At 41.7% G+C, this 17,870-nt stretch overlaps 1 protein-coding gene across 4 annotated transcripts in view; it reads left to right on the top strand.

The window, feature by feature from the left end:
* Positions 1 to 6,526: 6,526 nt before the first annotated feature.
* LMAN1 (lectin, mannose binding 1) overlaps positions 6,527 to 17,870 on the top strand; it is a 42,124-nt gene continuing 30,780 nt past the window's right edge. For all 4 annotated transcript variants that reach the window (XM_086769570.1, XM_086769569.1, XM_086769567.1 and 1 more), the window contains exons 1-10: positions 6,527 to 6,754; positions 8,298 to 8,452; positions 8,543 to 8,650; positions 11,542 to 11,603; positions 12,325 to 12,424; positions 14,472 to 14,595; positions 14,984 to 15,042; positions 15,636 to 15,768; positions 17,399 to 17,592; positions 17,718 to 17,788. In XM_086769570.1, coding sequence (XP_086625696.1) covers positions 6,541 to 6,754; positions 8,298 to 8,452; positions 8,543 to 8,650; positions 11,542 to 11,603; positions 12,325 to 12,424; positions 14,472 to 14,595; positions 14,984 to 15,042; positions 15,636 to 15,768; positions 17,399 to 17,592; positions 17,718 to 17,788 — 1,220 coding nt within the window. In that variant the 5' untranslated portion in view covers positions 6,527 to 6,540. The remainder of the gene's footprint in view (positions 6,755 to 8,297; positions 8,453 to 8,542; positions 8,651 to 11,541; positions 11,604 to 12,324; positions 12,425 to 14,471; positions 14,596 to 14,983; positions 15,043 to 15,635; positions 15,769 to 17,398; positions 17,593 to 17,717; positions 17,789 to 17,870) is intronic.

Here is a 17,870-nt window from a genome sequence, read left to right on the forward strand (position 1 = left end):
TGACTTCTTCGCTGAGACTGCTGGAAAACATGATGGCATTTTTCTAACAATAATCACAGGGAAACTATACCATCTGTTGCTTGGCAGAATCTAAGACAGCTAAGGTATTTAATTAATTATGATTATACAGAATTTTTCATCCTGTCAATGGATCCCCATCGAAGGAAGTATCTTATGACGGTGCATGATAGATGTGTGAGAGACATTAGAAAGTGCTAAGCAACAACATATTCACATGCTCTTTGGTGTTTCTGCTGAAACTTCCAGTGAATATGATTATGCTTTTCTGAGTGAGCATCTATCGGTTGCTAACTGGACTGATGGTAATGAATATTTTCTCAAATAGAGAAAACTGTCAGTCCCTGCTAGTCCAAGCAGATTTCAGTCCAGCAAGCCATTTTGTGTTCTCTCTTTGCTGAACCATCATTTCCCTGTTACTGTATTTGAATTTAATTGTAATTTTCAGGACAGAATTCAAGAAAGTTCTACAAATAGGAGACATTTTTTACTTCCTATAGCGAGCTCACATAGTCAAAACAACTTGAAGGGATAGTTTCCTGTCTCAACTGCTAATTTCTGTAATTTGGGAATCTCTGGATGTTTTCCTGCGTGTCACAGTGGATTGTAGGGCAGCTTTCCATGCCTGGAAAGAAGACTTTTGAAGGAGTGAGTTTCCATTTTCAAATGAGATTTTAAATATCCTCCATGCACAATTGCTAATACAGCCTAGTAACCATGATAAAATGTTTGGATGTCATTCAGATTATTGAAAGCCACCTAGGTTTTCACGTGAGCACACACACACACATCATCTTCACTGAAAAAAACATCTTATTATCAGGACTGGTGAGCCCTATGATATTTGGGTGTGGAAGGAGGCTTTCTAAGCATTTTGAATATTTTTTCCAACAGTTTTGATTTTCATAGGAACACAGAAAGCATTTTAAGACTGTGACTTCAGATATCCACCCTTCCCTTACTTCAGTCTCTACATTTAAGGTATGGGGAATTACAGGGATGGAAAATAAGATTACTGATGTTCAGCCAACTGCCCCCTCCCTTCTAGCCCCCTATAACACTAGGAAGGAGGAAATTAGCTTCCTTCTTCCAAAGGGTACACTTTGGAGAAGGGTCAGTTCAGAAACATGGACCTGATCTTCATATTCATTGCGGGAGCTTCATGACTACTGTAAGAAATCAGATTTAAAAAAAAATAATTAGAAGGGTGCTGAAAAGACAGAGAGAAATGGAGATCATAGTGTCTGGTGGCCAGACAGAGGCCTGACATAGTTTCCGCTGGGGACAAAGTAAAGAGACAATTATCTTTATCTCTCAGTCTAGTGATGTGTCCTCTACTCTTCCTTTGTGTAGGTAAGAGAGGAGGTGTAGAGAGAATATTCTACCATCTAAAAGCATGCTAAACTACTAGGTTGCAGCAAGCTGTGACTGGTTTCTCTCATAGCAAAACCAACAGGGGAACAAAGGTATCTGAATGAGAGACCTCTTCTAAAAAAAATCTGACTTTGTTGTACCATTAGATCGATTTTGTTACATTGAATGAAGATAATCAATTTGAAAACAAATTCTGGAGATCCCAAACACTTCAGATTTGTTTCAAGTTGCTTTTGAGCTATTTCACCTTTTTCTCTGGTGTCCTGGTTCTGGCCAGGATAGAGTTAATATTTACCTGAGCTGGGTGGAGAACTGAAGCTGGTAGCCCCTATGGCTGGGATAGTTAACTTATTAGCTAACAGCTGGGGTTAATTTACCCAAATTAGCCAAAGGGCTATTCCATCCCATCTGACATCATGCTCAGTATATAAGTGAGGAGGGTGCTGAAGGGAGGCCCTCCTAGTTGGAAGAGACTGGATGTAGAGATCTGTTGTGAGCTATTATACTGTATTTGTGTTCCATCACTCTATTGTTTTCTTCTGTCATTACTGTTAAATTTACTTTTTGTTCAATCTCAACCCGCGTGTTTGGTTTTTTTTTTTCCCTGGTTTTCTTTTGTTTGTCAAATCTCCTCCTATTCTCTCGGAGAGTGGGGGGAGTGAGAGAGAGACTGCGTAGTCTGGTCCCCGTTGGGGCTGAACTACGACATCTGGTTTCTTTCTTTGTTTTATATCCTTTCGATCTCTATCTTGGAACAAGAAAAAAAATAGTTCTACAATAATGTGTTAGAGTCTATGGCATCTACTATTTCAAGATCCTAACAAAAGGTAAATAATAAGATATACAGGATAGTTTCAACTCTGGGTTGCAATGGAAAACATTTTCAGTTTCCTGGGCCAAACTGAACATAACAGTTCAGAAAAGAAAGAATAACAAAACAAACATAGAGTGCTTGACGGATCTAGATGGGCAGTCAGCAAGATCCTTCAGTTACCTGTCTGCCATGTAACTCACCTACAGAAAGGGGTTTTAGGGGTTTTATAGCAACCAATAGACTCTCTATCAATGTGATGTCCTAGACTGTAAGGTATGGCAGATATGCTCTGGGGAATCTTGCTGTGGTGTTTCAACCCATAGCCCCTTCACAGAGTTTCTCCAGATCTTTTGTGATGACCACTGCTCCAACAGGGAACGTGCTGGCACTTCAGCTGCTCCAGTTCTTAGCCCAGCACATAATTTTGAATGTGTCTTTGTCAGCAGTTTCCACTAAGAAATTTATCTGAAGCTTGAGCACACCTTCCTTTTGGTCAGCTCCACTACAGCCATTATGACATCTTCAAGCACCAGAGCAAGCTAACCCAGAGGCTCAAGGCATTTGTTTGTTTCAAGGCTGAAACAGATTCACATAGCAGTGATGCTCCTGCCTGAGAAGATCCTGCTTGACTCACCTAATCTCCTTCTATGACAAGATGACCCACTTGGTGGATGAGGGAAAGGCTGTCGGTGTTGTCTACCTGGACTTCAGTAAAGCCTTTGACACCATTTCCCACAGCATTCTTCTGGATAAACTGGCTGCTCATGGCTTGAGCGCGTGTACTCTTTGCTGGGTAAAAACTGGCCAGATGGCCGGGCACATACTTGTGGTGAATGGAGTTAAATCCAGGTGGTGGCCAGTCACAAGTGGTGTTCCCCAGGGCTCAGTACTGGGGCCAGTTCTGTTTAATATCTTTATCAATGACCTGGATGAGGGGATCGAATGCACCCTCAGTAAGTTTGCAGACAACACCAAGTTGTGTGGGAGTATTGATCTGCTTGAGGGTAGGAAGGTTCTACAGAGGGATCTGGACAGGCTGGATTGATGGGCCAAGGTCAGTTGTATGAGATTCAACAAGGCTCAGTGCCAGGTCCTGCCCTTGGGGCACAAAAACCCCACGCAACACTACAGGCTTGGGGAAAAGTGGCTGGAAAGCTGCCTGGCGGAAAGGGACCTGTGGGTGCTGGTAGACAGCCGGCTGAGCATGAGCCAGCAGTGTGCCCACGTGGCCAAGAAGGCCAATAGCATCCTGGCTTGCATCAGGAACAGTGTGGCCAGCAGGAGCAGGGAAACGATCTTCCCCATGTACTCGGCACTGGTGAGGCCACACCAATATTGTGTGCGGTTTTGGGCCCCTCACTGTAAGAAAGACATTGAGGTGCTGGAGCATGTCCAAAGAAGGGCATCAAAGCTGGTGAAGGGTCTAAAGAACAAGTTGTATGAGGAGCGGCTGAGGGAACTAGGGTTGTTTAGTCTGAAGAAAAGGAGGCTGAGGGGAGACCTCATTGCTCTCTACAACTACCTGAAAGGAGGGTGTAGTGAGGTGGTAGATTGGTTTCTTCTCCCAAGTAACTTGTGATAGGATGACAGGAAAGGGCCTCAAGTTGCGCCAGGGCAGGCTTAGATTGGGTATCAGGAAAAATTTCTTCACCAAATTTCTGTTTCGTAAAACACGCAACTATGGTTCACTACTGGCTTCACGTCAATAGCAAAAATTCCATGGATTTTAGTGGAAGCATGCTCTGATCCATGGTAATTTTTTATGTTGCTGCTAAGTATTGATGTCGGAAAGTTGCTGGGAGCTTTCAATTCAAAAGTACGTAAGTTAATCCTGTAGTTAAGAACTACATTTTGCAAGTTGTTAATCACAAGAACTCCTTTCCTCTGAGTTTTAAGGAGTCTGCTGATGATCTAACTAAAGCATAAGGAAGAATGTGCAAGCCATAGATTGCAAGAGCACTATCCTGTTTAACCTAGGAAGAGAGAATGTACATTATTATTTACATGGTAGAGAGAAAACACCACCTCCCTCGACCTCCTAGTGATGCTCTTCCTAATACTGCCTAGGATGCTGTTGGACACCTTTGCCATGAGGGTGCAATTGCTGTTTCATGGCCAACATGTTCTCCACCAGGACTTCAAGGTCCTTCTCTGCAGAGCTGCTTTCCATCTGGTTGCACCGCAGACTCTCCTGGTTATTCCTCACCAGATGCAGGACTTTGCATCTCTCTTTGTTTAATTTAATGAGATTCCTGCTGTCCCACTTCTCCAGCCTGTCTAGGTCCCTCTAGAAACAGACCCACTGTTGCAACCCAGGCCTAGGAAACATGTCCACTTTCTTCTTTCTTCTTCTAAATGCAATAGGTCTAAGAATGGAAATGGGAATGTGTATGGGGTAAGCACTGAAACTTTGGTTGTTCATGATACTCCATGTTCTGAACATTTAAAGACTTAGCTGTGCTGAGTGTTGCCTTTTTGACTGTGTAATCCATAGAGGTTTGATTCTCTTCTCGGATTGGACAGAGAAAAATATTTTAATCGGGAGAAAAGCCTGACAAAGCCATGAGAATAATGCTTATAGAAAAAAAAAAGCAGTCTGTGATTTTCCTTTTTCCAGAAAACTAAATATTTTGAGGAATTCTGTTCTGCCTTTGCACCGCCATAGATAAAAAGCTTGTCAGGATCACTGCTCTACGATTTGCAAGCATAATCATTACATCACTTCTCTGTTCTAGCTATATCAGGAGCCTAGGACGGTCATAGCAGAGGTACATGCCTATCCTGCAGATGCAGCTTTCTAAAAAGTTTAAAAAGCTTTCTACTGTCTAATCATAGACAAGCCACTTGCTACCTACCTTAGGTTATAACCACATTCCAAAATTACAACACGTGATGGGGTCAGGTTCTCTACTAATGGCTATACTGAACTTATCAAGAATACTCAAGATACTTACATAAGTTCTTCTAAAATTTATCTCAGAAATATTTTGCTTGCATGTCTCATCTGATCAATATATTTTCTTAATCCTTTGTGTAACAGAGAACCTATCTTTTCCAGTGAATATGTATGGTTTTAGTTCCATCCATGCAGAAGTAGATGTGTGCCATTTAAAAAAAAAAATAAGTTAATCTCTCCTGAATGACTCCAAAATCATCCTCTTCTTTAACAGGCTCTGAACCTACTTACTGACTGTTGAATTGCTCATACTCACAGATTAGGTTAAAGGAAAAGAAGGGATATCAGAAACAAATGGATATTAAAAAGGTAGAAGAAAACACAAGGGTGGAAAGAAACTGAAAAAAAAAAAACAACACTCCTGATAATTATTTTATTCTGGAAAACAGAGTGATAGATAGTATTTAAGAATGAAAAAGGAAGTTCTAACTGTTGGTTCAGTCATCGATTTAACAGGGGTTCAGTCTGGTCAGGTGGACTGCCACTCCAGTGAAGCAAAGCTGACACCTGCCCCTGCTCCGTGATGCTGCACACTGACAAATATCCGTACTTCTCACCTTTAGAAATCTGACCCTCTGAAGCAGCGTCGGGATCGCTACTCACCTTTCACCACTGTCAGTTCACGTACTCAAGGGCGTTGTGTCACCACAGTTTGTTTTGCTCACTTCCATGGAAGAAGGTTGGTCTCATATGTTATAAGAAACGGTATCAATTTTCTGCAGGATTTCCGACTATTCTAAAACCGAACAGACAGAGCCTGTGTAAGCGGGATCTTTGCTAAGGGAGTAATGTTGAGGGAAAAGAAGATATTTACCCTTCAAACGCCCATGCAGCCTGCAACAGGCCGCAGTACAAGAGAGGCCGGAGGGGCTGCTACGCCCCAGCCGCCAGCGGAGGAGAATGGCGCCGGCCCGCAGGGCATTCCCGCTGCGCGGGCACGGGGAGCGGCCTCGGCACCGCCGCTCCGCCGGCGGCCGGCTCCCTCCCGCCTCTCGGGCTCTCCGGGACCCCTCCGATCCCACGGAAGAGCCACCTCACGGCACCACTGCAGCGTGTGTCCGCCCGGCTGCAGAGCGGAGGCCTCGCCGGCGCGCGGGAGGCAGCGGAGAGGAGAGGAGAGGAGGCGCGGCCCGGCCCGCTCCACCCAAAACCGGCGCCCTCAGCAGCGCCACAGCCAGCGCCGCCTCCCCGGGCCGGCCCCCCGGGCCACCGCCGGCGGGGCGGGAGACTAGGGGCGTAGGCCCAGCTGCGGGCGCCGCGGCCCGGCCCGGCCCGGCCCGCCCCTCCCCGGCCGCCTTGCCCTTTGCCCGGCCCCCGCGCTCGGCCAATCGGGCGGCGCCCTGTTGGCTGTGCCGGGCGTCCCGCAGCACGCTGCAAGATGGCGGCGCGCGCGCACCGGGGTGGCCTGGTGGCGGCCCTCCTCGCCGGTGCTGTGCTTGCCTTCGGCTGCCTGCCGCTCGCTCTCGGGCAGGCGGCGGCGGAAGGCTCGGCGGCAGCTCTGCCGCACCGCCGCTTTGAGTACAAGTACAGCTTTAAGGGGCCGCACCTGGTGCAGGCGGATGGGACGGTGCCGTTCTGGGTGCATACGGGCAGTAAGTGCGGGCAGGGGGGCGGCAGCGGGGTGCGAGCGGGGCCGAGCCGCGCCGTGTTCCTGCCGAGCGGGCAGCTGTGGCCGGCCCCGCGGCGGGCACGTAATCCTCGTTACTTGAGGAAAAGGTGCGAGAAGGAGCCGCCACAGGCCGTGGCGCTGAGGGGCACAGCGAAGATGGCTGGGGCCGGCGGGACCGGTCAGCCCTGGTTGGGTTCCGGGGGCCGCCGAGGCATCGGGTGAAAGCGGCGGGGCTCTTGTGGCCTGCGGCAGCCGAAAGGGAGGCGAGCCGGGCTCGCCCTCTGCGTCTCCCTCGGCAGAGCCCCGCTGCGAGCAGCGGCGGGCCGAGAGCACCCTCCGGGCCTTGTCCTGCGGGCGTTCGCGTAGCTCCCGAGGGACAGGTTGATCCTGCGGTAGCCGTGAAACGCCTGCGAATCCGCTGCCCGTTTCTTTGACGTGCGGTGCAAAGTTGCCCGTGACCTTTTTGGTAACGCTGTAGCTCCCGCGCTGTGAGGAGCTAACTGAAGACGGTGTGAAACTCCTCTTTGTGAAGTGATGATGTGTCACTCTTGGTCAGAATGAAAGTCGGCTGCACGCCTGCATGGCGCACCTGGGGCAAGCCGCTGATATTTCTTTCTGTATGGCTAGAAATCCTGTTGAATTTTGTAACATAAGAGCTTGAAGTGGAAATTGTGTCTTGGCAAAAACGACTTTATTCAGTGTAGTTTATGCAATTTATGTATCCTCTGCAGTATGGGTTAAGGATTTGGTTGTACTCAGAAAGGCATCTGGTCTTCTGTAAGTCTCCACTTTGTAAAATGTGTTGATGTTTACTGTACGTATGACTCTACCTTAGTATAGTTTCCTTGCAGTAGCTTCTGCTCTGTTTTTTTTTTTTTTTTTTACAGACTTTAGTTTAAATTGCTTAATTCATGAGTGTTAATTTTTGACTCTTACTTGACAGTATCCCACAAATGACATGAAGGAAACTGTCTATAGATAAGCTATTTCTCCAGCTTTTTTTTTTTAAAGTAGATAATAATAATAATAATAATAATAAAACGTTCATACAAGTGAATTAATCTCTGTAAATAAATACTTATTGTTCTTTTAAATTATTAAACAGAAAATTAGAACATCTGTTTTTAAAAAGCAGAACAGAAATCTGTGAAGAGTCATGTGAGATACAGCAGAAAACTAAACCTGGTTTGGTGGTTTTTTTTTTTCCAATTAATTTAATATGTATCCTAATAGCAAGACCAATGTTCTATTTAGGTTGTACGTTGTGGTCCCAAGTGGAAGATGATTAAGTCTTCTGTAAGCAGTAGTAATCAGGTTGTTTGAAGTAAAGGTATAGGTTTTAGTTTGGTTTTCTTTTCCCCCTCGCAAGTGGTTGAGTATTCCACTAAAAAGTTATTTTTCAAAACTGTTCTCCAGTTGAGGAGACCAGAAAATTTAGTGAGTTTAGAAGATTTGTTAATTGGCTAGTTAAACACTTGCTATAATTTCTCTTTCATATATTCAGTGTTGGTTCCTTTCCTTTCTAGATGCCATACCAAGTGCAGATCAGATTCGTATAACAACATCTTTGAAAAGCCAAAGAGGATCTGTGTGGACAAAAAACAAGTCAATATTTGAATACTGGGAAGTTGAAGTGACCTTTCGAGTTACAGGGAGAGGCCGCATTGGAGCGGATGGATTGGTAATAAGAATTTGATCTAACTGAAAAAAAAAAAGACATGCTTTAAAAAGCAAATCTTGACTTACAACTCTTACTTGCTTTCTGTAATAGGCAATCTGGTTTACAGAAGAGCAAGGCTTGGAAGGTCCTGTTTTTGGAGCAGCTGACAAATGGAATGGTGTTGGAATTTTCTTTGATTCCTTTGACAATGATGGAAAGGTTAGTCAGAAGCAAACTCTTAACGCAAAGATTATAAATTAATTTCCTGCCTGTTTTAAACATACAACGTAGTGGAAAAAAATAGGATGTTATTTTCCTACTGTCCTCCCCTTCACTTTGAAGTGAAGTTGGTTTTTTTTTTTTTTTTTTTTTTTACTTTTTCCACACTACTTTGTCTTGCTTTTAGATGTTTTAGTTATATTTTTGTAGGTGTACAGGCTTTTTTCATACAGATGTCTTTTGATATACAGCAAACTTCATCATACGTAAAAGCCGAAAGACTGAAGGTGACTTTTATGTTTCTGATCTTCAAAGACAAGACAGAATTAGAGTATTGTTCAACTTATTAAGAATTCTTAAATCTTCTTTTTATTTTTCCTCTTTTTTCTGACTTCTGGCTTGAATATGGAGACTGGCATGGTTTATCTGGCTGAAGATGCCATCTAACAAAAATTTCATATGGACAATACTTCTTGCTAGAACTTTGATAGCAGTGGGACTCTGGTCATGACAAGTTTTGTCAGTGTAGTGCGAAACCCTTTTTTAGGAAGTGATGATGTGTCACTTGTAGTCAAAGCAAAAAGTATTTGTATTGCCTGTATTGGTCTGACATATCTTAAATACTGGAGTTTGTAAGACTTTTTTTATGACAGCCAGTTACTTTCTTCAGTCCCAGTATGCAGAAATTCTTGTTGCTCTTTCATCGTGTTCACTGAAGGATGTTTGTCACTGTAACTAGTTCTCAGCCTAATATGCTAGCATCCAGAAATAGAATTTATCTGGTACTGCCAACTCAAAGCACCTTGCTTATGAGGCTGATTTAAGAAGTGCAAAGCCTTTTTTCTCTTCCTTCAAGGCTGTAGGATGTGCTAAAGTTGAATTTTTATTTCTCTGTAGAAGTAGTAACAAGAGCTTTTTAAAAAGAGAAATACAATTTCATACCTCTGAACACCTGAAATAGCAAGAACCACACTAAATGTGACAAGAGTTTATAGCACATCTTTCCTGTGACCTTTGAAGGCAGAAAATTGAGAAGCTATTCGCCACTTTGGATTATGTACTGTCTTTCAAGTTCTTGCATGTGCTTGCATCCAGGCGTGGTCCCCACCAGAAATTGGATGGCCCATCAAACCTGAGCATTGAATACTTTTGTTAGTAGCTGTCTACTGTGATCTAACGTAGATTAGACTAGGCTTGCATTCATGAATGCTTTGAAATGGAACTGTTTGTGCGCACTTTGTGCAGAATATGTGCAAGTGTGCTCTGAACTAATTCAATATTACTGTTGTTAAACTGGAATAAACAGTAAGAAGATGACATGAAAGTATTCCAGTGGTACTGAGTGGGTCATACTGATGTCAAACCAATTACGCTAACCAGACTCCATTGCTGAGAAGTGGAAACGCTGGTGTAGTTCTGTACATTGGTGTACTGTTCTTCTGCTGTCACAGTCTATGTGAAGGAAAAGAAACAGATAGTTTGGTTGTAGTGTTTTTTTTTTTTAAGACAAAGGACCACCCTACCCCACCACTGTGAATTGAGAAGGACATTATTTCTAGAATTCTGAGTCCTGTTTTCTTTTCTTAAGATCTGGCAGTCTGTGTAGTGGGACAGTATACCCCCTCATATTGTGGTTTTAACCCTGGTAGGCAGCTAAGCACCACGCAGCTGCTTGTTCACTCCCCCTTGATGGGATAGGGGAGAGGATCAGAAGGGTTAGTCAGAAAACTTGTGGGTTGAGATAAAGACAGTTTAACAGGTAAGGCAAAAGCTGCCTGCTCAAGCAAAGCAAGGAAGTAATTCACTTCTTCCCATTGTCAGACAGGTGTTCAGCCATCTCCAGGACAGCAGGGCTGCATAATGCATCACAATGACTTGGGAAGATAATTACCATAACTCTGAATGTGCCGCGCCTTCCTCCTTCTTAGCCCAGCTTTTATTGCTGGGCGTGATGCCGTATGATCTGGGATACTGCTTGGTCAGTTGGGGTCAGCTGTCCCAGCTGTGTCGCCTCACGACTTCTTGTGCATCCTGAACTTACTTGCTGGTGGGGGGTGGTGAGAAGCAGAAGAGGCCTTGAGGTTGTGTAAACAATAGCTAAATCATTACTGTGTTATTAACACCGTTTTAATGATAAATCCAAAACATAGCCCTATACAATCTACTGTGAACAAATTTAACTCTATCCCAGCCAAACCCAGTACACTTTAGGAGATGATTAATTGGAATGTTGAAGGGAGATTAACTCTGAAATCTTGTGCATTTGTGAAAACTAGAGTTCACTTCATAAACTGCTGGAGGCAACTGGAATAGCACTGTAAATCTGTTCTGATATTATCATTTTAGCTTATTCTCATCCTCTGGCAATATAAATAACTGGGGATGTGTTCAACAGACTTTGTTTAGTCTCTGGCAGATAGTACCTGAGGTTTTTCTAATGACTGTGACACGGTCAGGAGGATGTCAATGTAGTTTGTTTGGATGTTTTTCCCAATTTTATGTAGCCAAAGTTGTATGTATTAAGTCATCTGGTAGTTTTAAGATCTGTATCTTCACTACATAGGAATTTCTCCTATCTGTGGCTTTTATACTCCTGTATTTGTCAAATTATGGTACTTGGTAGTATACCCAGGAACTTAATTTGTGTGGGGTTTTTTTCACCCCTAACTATGCAAAGAATGTAGCAATCTCTTGCAAAGCATGTAGTATGACACAGTGCTACTCAGTCATTTTGCTTATGTAATCCTGAGGTACAGAATGAAGAAAAACATCTGTGGTGTGTCTGTAGTGTAATGACTTTAGGTGCTTTATGGCAGAAAAGCTATCAGTTATGATATGTATGTTTCACTTTGAATTAAATTATTCAATTTATTTGCTATTTCTTTTTCTAGAAAAACAATCCTGGAGTCATTGTTGTAGGCAACAATGGAAAACTTCTGTATGACCATCAGAAGTAAGTTTATTTTTGGTGTTAATGATGAATATTTGCTTTTGAATGATGAAATGTTGCATGAAACTCTTTGAGAAACCTTACAAAGCTTTCTTTCATATGAAACTTTGCTTACTTTACATTTGAGTTTTTCTGTTTGTTAAAACACTGTTTTGGTAGTAGCAGCACAGAAATTGGCAACTGATGGATATTTAAGTGGCGTATGTCCTTTGGGATGGGTGAACTCAGATAAATGGAGGTACAAACATTTTACCTCTTCATTGCTTGTTGGTATCTTCCACACACTGGTAATAACTGACAAAAATAACTAACTGGAAAGCTAATTGCCTGTTACTAAAATTAATTGGTTTAATTTTGATTTCAGGTTGTTTATTGTCAATAGCACAATTGACATCTTGAATTCTTTGAGAAAAGAGGTGTCTTGCTTAGCTGATACAGTTCAGACTATAGCTTATTTCCATCTCAGTTCACAGGTGCAGGAATTTGTCTTAGCAGCAAAAAGATTTCCCCATTACCGTGTTCTGTCTATATTGTGTCCTGTGTAGAGCATTTAGTACTGTTGATCCCAGACTTTGGAGAAGCTCAGTGCAGTTGTGTGTCAGCTTTTGAAAAACTTGCATATTGGAAAAACTATAATGATGTTGCTTAGTGATACACTGATGCTTTTTTGTCTTAGCTGATAAATCATAAGATATAGTTTTATGCAAGTTGTCTTCTTGCATAGTGATGGTTCCACGCAAGCATTGGCATCCTGTCAGAGGGACTTCCGTAACAAGCCCTATCCTGTTCGAGTAAAGATAACATACTACCGAAAAACATTGACTGTAAGTACTCTGAAATAACATAATTACTTGTATTTCTCAGCTTTTAAAGTGTGAGATGGTTGCAACTATTTGAAAACCCAAAGGCCTCATAAGTTAATTCCAGTATTCTTGAAAACGCTGAGCTCAGTAGCAGAAGTTGGAAGGACATGCAGTGTGTTCAAATGCTAGGCAAGTTCTTGTAGCTCCTTTAGTGCATTTGTAGTTTCCTGAGCTGGCTCAGCAGGTACTGCTGATTTTTCTGACGTTATTTACGAGTCACTTGTACTAACATACTTGTATGTGCTCAGACCCTTTTTTGCTGTTGACTTGGCCGTAGAGGTGTCCCAAAGCCAGCATCTGTTCCTCAGCTTCTGAGTAGTTGAGGAGCTCCTTAACTTGAATGGTATTTCTCAAGCTGATCTGAGAGCTGCGGAGGGTTTTGTAGCTGATTGTAAGAGGCTCTTGAAATGCGGCTAAAAAACTGAAGCTCACTATTTGACAGTAGATTTAAATTTGCTACTTGAGGCTTCCCATCTGCAAGAAATAGTAGAATTTTGAAGATAAAAGGAGATAAAAAAACACTGGTAAAAAGGAGTCTTCAAGACTTCTTAAATACTATTCAGATGATTGTGAATTCTAGATAAGGAGAGTAGACGACTAATGTGGTACCAGGTTGCAGCAGCTGTGAAATGTGTGTTTCTCGGCTTCTGCTTTCTTCTGAAAAGGTGCTATTCGTAAGTATTAGTCATAAAACACACAGCTATCATTTTGTAGTAGAAGTTTCTCTAAAAGTAAATATGAATGCACCTGAAAGAGGGTGGACTTTGTACTGTGTTGTAATGGTAAAAGCTATCTGTTACTCTTGAATGAAAATTAAATTTCAGACTCCAAGGCTGCTCTCTCTTTGAATGTGCCTGGTCCCTGATGCCCTATCTAGGAACTACTCTGGCCCAAAGGTTGCTGCTAAACTTAGCAGTTCTGCAGATGCATCCATGGAGGAAGACAGAATCTCTTGAAGCTTAGAATTAAACCGAAGAACAGTAAGGAATGACTCTTTAGATCAGACCAAAGATTTGTATTGCCCAGCACCTTATTGGGATGTATACTTTTGATAGCCTGGCCTTTTATGATCCCTGAGTCAGGGATTTCTTGAACCAAAGTTGATACTGTTCTGCCATGTTCAGTTTTAGAATAGAGTAGAATAATTACATTTGGAAGGGACCTACAAGGATCATCTAGTCCAACATCTTGACCACTTCAGGGCTGACAAGAAGTTAAAACATAGTAAGGGCAACATGCCCGCAACATGCCCACAACATCTGCTTTGTTTTCTGTCGCCTAATCCTCACCCAGAGGCTCTCAGACACGTAGTGTCTAACTGTAAGGGCTGTACAGTCAAACCTCTCCATTACATACAGCGCAACACCTCCACCTCGCCTGCCCGGCCTGTCCATCCTGAACGGCCTGTAGCCCTCCATCCCAGCCCTCCACTTGTGGGACTCGTTTCACTAAGTCTCACTAATACCAGTGATATCATAGCTCTGGGAATGGACCAATGCTTCCAGTTTGTTTCTTATACTGTGTGTGTTGGTGTACAAGCATTTCAGATGTGTTCTTAAACCTTCGGTGCTCTCTGGAACAGTTTAAATGCTCCTGTTAGCACCCTTAGGCGGTGCCATGCCATCCCTTGGCTTACCTTCATCTCTCCTGATGGTATCCTTTTCCCCTGTCTGTTCCTTTCCACGTACTAATTTGTCCTGCTGCTTCTTATAACTGAAATGAATATATTTTTCTATGTTTATGAATTTGCTGTGGTATGTGCTCCTAGGTAATGAATAGAAAATGTTGGATTTTGGTCATGATGAGCTTTGAATCAGGCTTTTTCCCTTTTTAAAATAGAAAGCTTATGCATTTTCTTTGTAAAAAGTGTCTTTCAGAAAAGAAAGTTTTTGATTTCTAGTATTAACTGCTGGATTAATGGATACGTTGTTTGGGACCATTACTGTAGACTGACAAACCAGGTAACATAAACAGATCTATCTGGTAAAAATTATGTTTATCCTTTTAGGTATTAATTAACAATGGCTTCACTCCAGATAAAGAAGATTATGAATTTTGTGCAAAAATAGAAGATATGGTGTTGCCATCACAAGGATATTTTGGAATATCTGCAGCAACGGGGGGACTTGCAGGTAGCAAATGTTAAAAATTGTGATAAACGAAGTGGAGACTTGCAGCGCTTGCAAAAGTGTGTTTTGTGTGCGTTGGGTTTTTGTTTGTTTGTTTTTCTGTTGGGTTTTTTTTTTTTACTGCTAGTGTTGATCTATTATACCAATTTTGGACTATGATGATGTAATTAATCCTCTCCCATTCCCAAGTTACTAGTATGCTTAGGCCTTTTCCTGGCCAGGGCAGAAGGACTTTCAGTTTGTCCTGACAAAGACATTGTGCAGTCTCATTCCCTACTGCCTAAACTCTTGGAAGGACTTTGGGAGGATTCTGTTGCCTGAAGATCTTTTGCAAGTGCAAGGTTGACTTGGGAAGTAACAGTGGGTTTTTTTTTTTGTCTGTTGAATACAGATGATCATGATGTCCTGTCTTTTCTGACCTTCCAGTTGACTGAGCCTGGGAAGGAAGTAGTAAGCATCTTTATACATAATTAGTAAAATGTCTTGTTATATATGTTATATATACCAGATTATGGCATTTCCTTTGAAGTCATACTTGGAATCCCTGTTTCAGGATTTTGACATGTAGCTATCTGTTTTAGAAAAATGAGACTAATACTGTAATGTTTCAGTAATATTTTAATTAATGTTTTCAAGATCAAAATTCTTGAATGAACACTGACTCAAATCCTGATATTAAATCAAAACATGCAGAGAAAACAAACTAAAAAGTACACTTTGTTTAGAAAGTGGACAAATAACCTCTTTCGCTTTCAACTTCCCATATGTCTAGAACACTTCTGTCCTGCTAAACAGCATCTGCCCTTATAAAACTTGATTTCTTTTTAATCGCAGGAAGTATGTATGTATCAGGAAAAAGCTAGAGGTTTCCATAGGAATGTCTGGTTTCTCACTTGAGCTGAATATATTAGTGTGCTCCACTAATTGTGTTATGTCTTGAAATCTGAAATCTGAACAGCCTTGCTGGAGAATAAGCTATATAGGAGTGGTGGAGAACATTAAAAAAATATCTCCCCTCCTCTTCCTTTGATAATGTTTTAAAGCCAACGCCAGACGCAGAGATTCCTCAAAAGGATAAAGAGAAGTATCAAGAAGAATTTGAACACTTTCAACAAGAATTGGATAAAAAGAAAGAAGAATTTCAAAAGGAACATCCTGATGTGCAAGGACAGCCAGGCAAGTTATTTGGGCAATTTTTCAGTTGTCAAGGAAGATGTTTGCTTTCTGGGATATTCAGAACTAGGGCCTGATACTCTGATCCTGCTAAGCTCCTACTGATGTTATTTACTTTATTTAAGAATGTTTGGTCATTTGTTTGTAAAGTGTTAATGTCCTTTTTGTCATGCCTGGGTTGAGAACAAAACAAATGAACAGAAACATGATGGGAACGAAGAGTATCTGTGTGGAACAGTAGATGGGAGAGAAGGTCGGGCATCCCTCTATAAAGTGGTGATTAAGGAAGCATGGTGTTCTTGGTTATTTGAAAATGTATTTGAAGGGTTATCTCTTTTGTCTGTTTCTGCACATCCATGGCAGATGTTTTTTCCATCTTGTTTTATGGATGGTTCTTAAAGATGGGCTAGTGGATGTGCTGGAACATGTGCTTACTTGGAAAAGCTTTTTAATACTTGCCTAACAATTGGACATGTAGTGAGTTCTGTCAATTTTAGCACCACAGCATTAACTGGCATTCAGTGTTGATATTTAGGTTGGCTAGTAACCAGATTTCCAGCTTGATGTTGCTCAAATCTGTGGCATTTATTTTTACCTTTTAAGCTATTGGTAAGAAATTTAAGTTTGTGTGCATAAGGCAGAATTACCCTTTCCACTAGTGATACCACACATGTGCAACTCCTAGCAAGCATTGGTTTAAAGGTATTTCAGACTGAACAGTATTTTCCCTCTGATTTCAAGTTATATTTCATTTAGGAGAATTATAATAATGACTCCTGCCTACTTTTTTGAGTGTTTATACAAAGTGCTTTGACTTTGATTATTGTACTGTGGAACATGGTGGGGATTTGTTTGCTTGGGTTGCTTTTTGTTTCGTTTTGGTTTTTTTAGAGACGGGCAAAAGAGGAAAAACTGGAAAGAGGAAGAATGGAAATCTGTCTATTTCTTATTTTTGTGGATTGAATTATCTGTATTTGAATGCACGCATGTCAGGAATGTATTTTAGGCATATAGACCTGAAATACAGGTTGTCATCTTTTTTTGCACAGTGATAAGTTATGACTGTTCTAAAGGTCCTACACCATTTTAACTTCATCTGTGTTTTTGAAATATTGTGTGTCTTTCCATTGCTAAGAAATAATAATCTTTTTCCCACGGAGTCTTTTGGACTTTCTGATGATTTTGAAACTATGGAGGAACTCACTCAAAATGTGCAGTCACTTCTCTATTTCAAGCTGCTTTTAAAAGCTTGTTTTTTTTCCAAAAGTAGCTGTTACTTAATACCTGCAAATCCCTTCTGACGGATAGTTGGTAATACAGTGGTAGCTTATGCAGATACTTGCCTCCTAATAGTGGCGTCATCCCCTTTCCATTTTATATTGCACACTACAAAAGTATTGAAATAGCGACTTTGAGATGGAGTCTGAGTCTGAATGTGTGGTTATCTCTGTTCAGTTGTTCTGATCCCATTTGACTATCCTTTGCCATGGCAATGGTGATGAATAAACAGCAAATTATCAAATTATGGGAAAAAAGTATATCCCTGTGGAAACTTTAAGGGTGCAAGAAAAATGATACATTGCAGCTTATGAGGAATGCATATATGTAAGAACCTGTGCTTTTTTCTTATCAGCGGATGATCTTTTTGAAACTGTAAGTGATCGTGAACTGAGGCAAATCTTTGAGGGGCAGAATCGAATTCATCTTGAAATCAAACAGCTTAATAGACAATTGGACATGATTCTGGATGAGCAGAGGAGATATGTTTCTGCAGTCACAGATGAGATTGCTAAAAGAGGAACTGGTCTTCCAGGTCAACAAGGACAGGTAAATTAAAACCAAAATACACTGTGGTTGATAGCTCAGCCTAATTTCAGCAGTATGCTTGATTTGCTTTTTCCAAGATATGTTGATCTTTTTCTCTCGCATGCCCCACCCCCTACCCCTGCCAGGTTTCCCAGCAAGAGATTGGGACAGTTGTGAAGACTCAAGAAGAGGTCATTAGACAAGTAAATGAAATAAGGTAAGTGCTTTCTAAATATTAAAGCTGTGTTTTGAATTTTGTATTATTTTCCACCTTTTAAATCCTATTAATTATTTTGGTA

This window comes from Chlamydotis macqueenii, chromosome W, assembly GCF_036417535.1.
Source record: "Chlamydotis macqueenii isolate bChlMac1 chromosome W, bChlMac1.mat, whole genome shotgun sequence".
NCBI lineage: Eukaryota > Metazoa > Chordata > Aves > Otidiformes > Otididae > Chlamydotis > Chlamydotis macqueenii.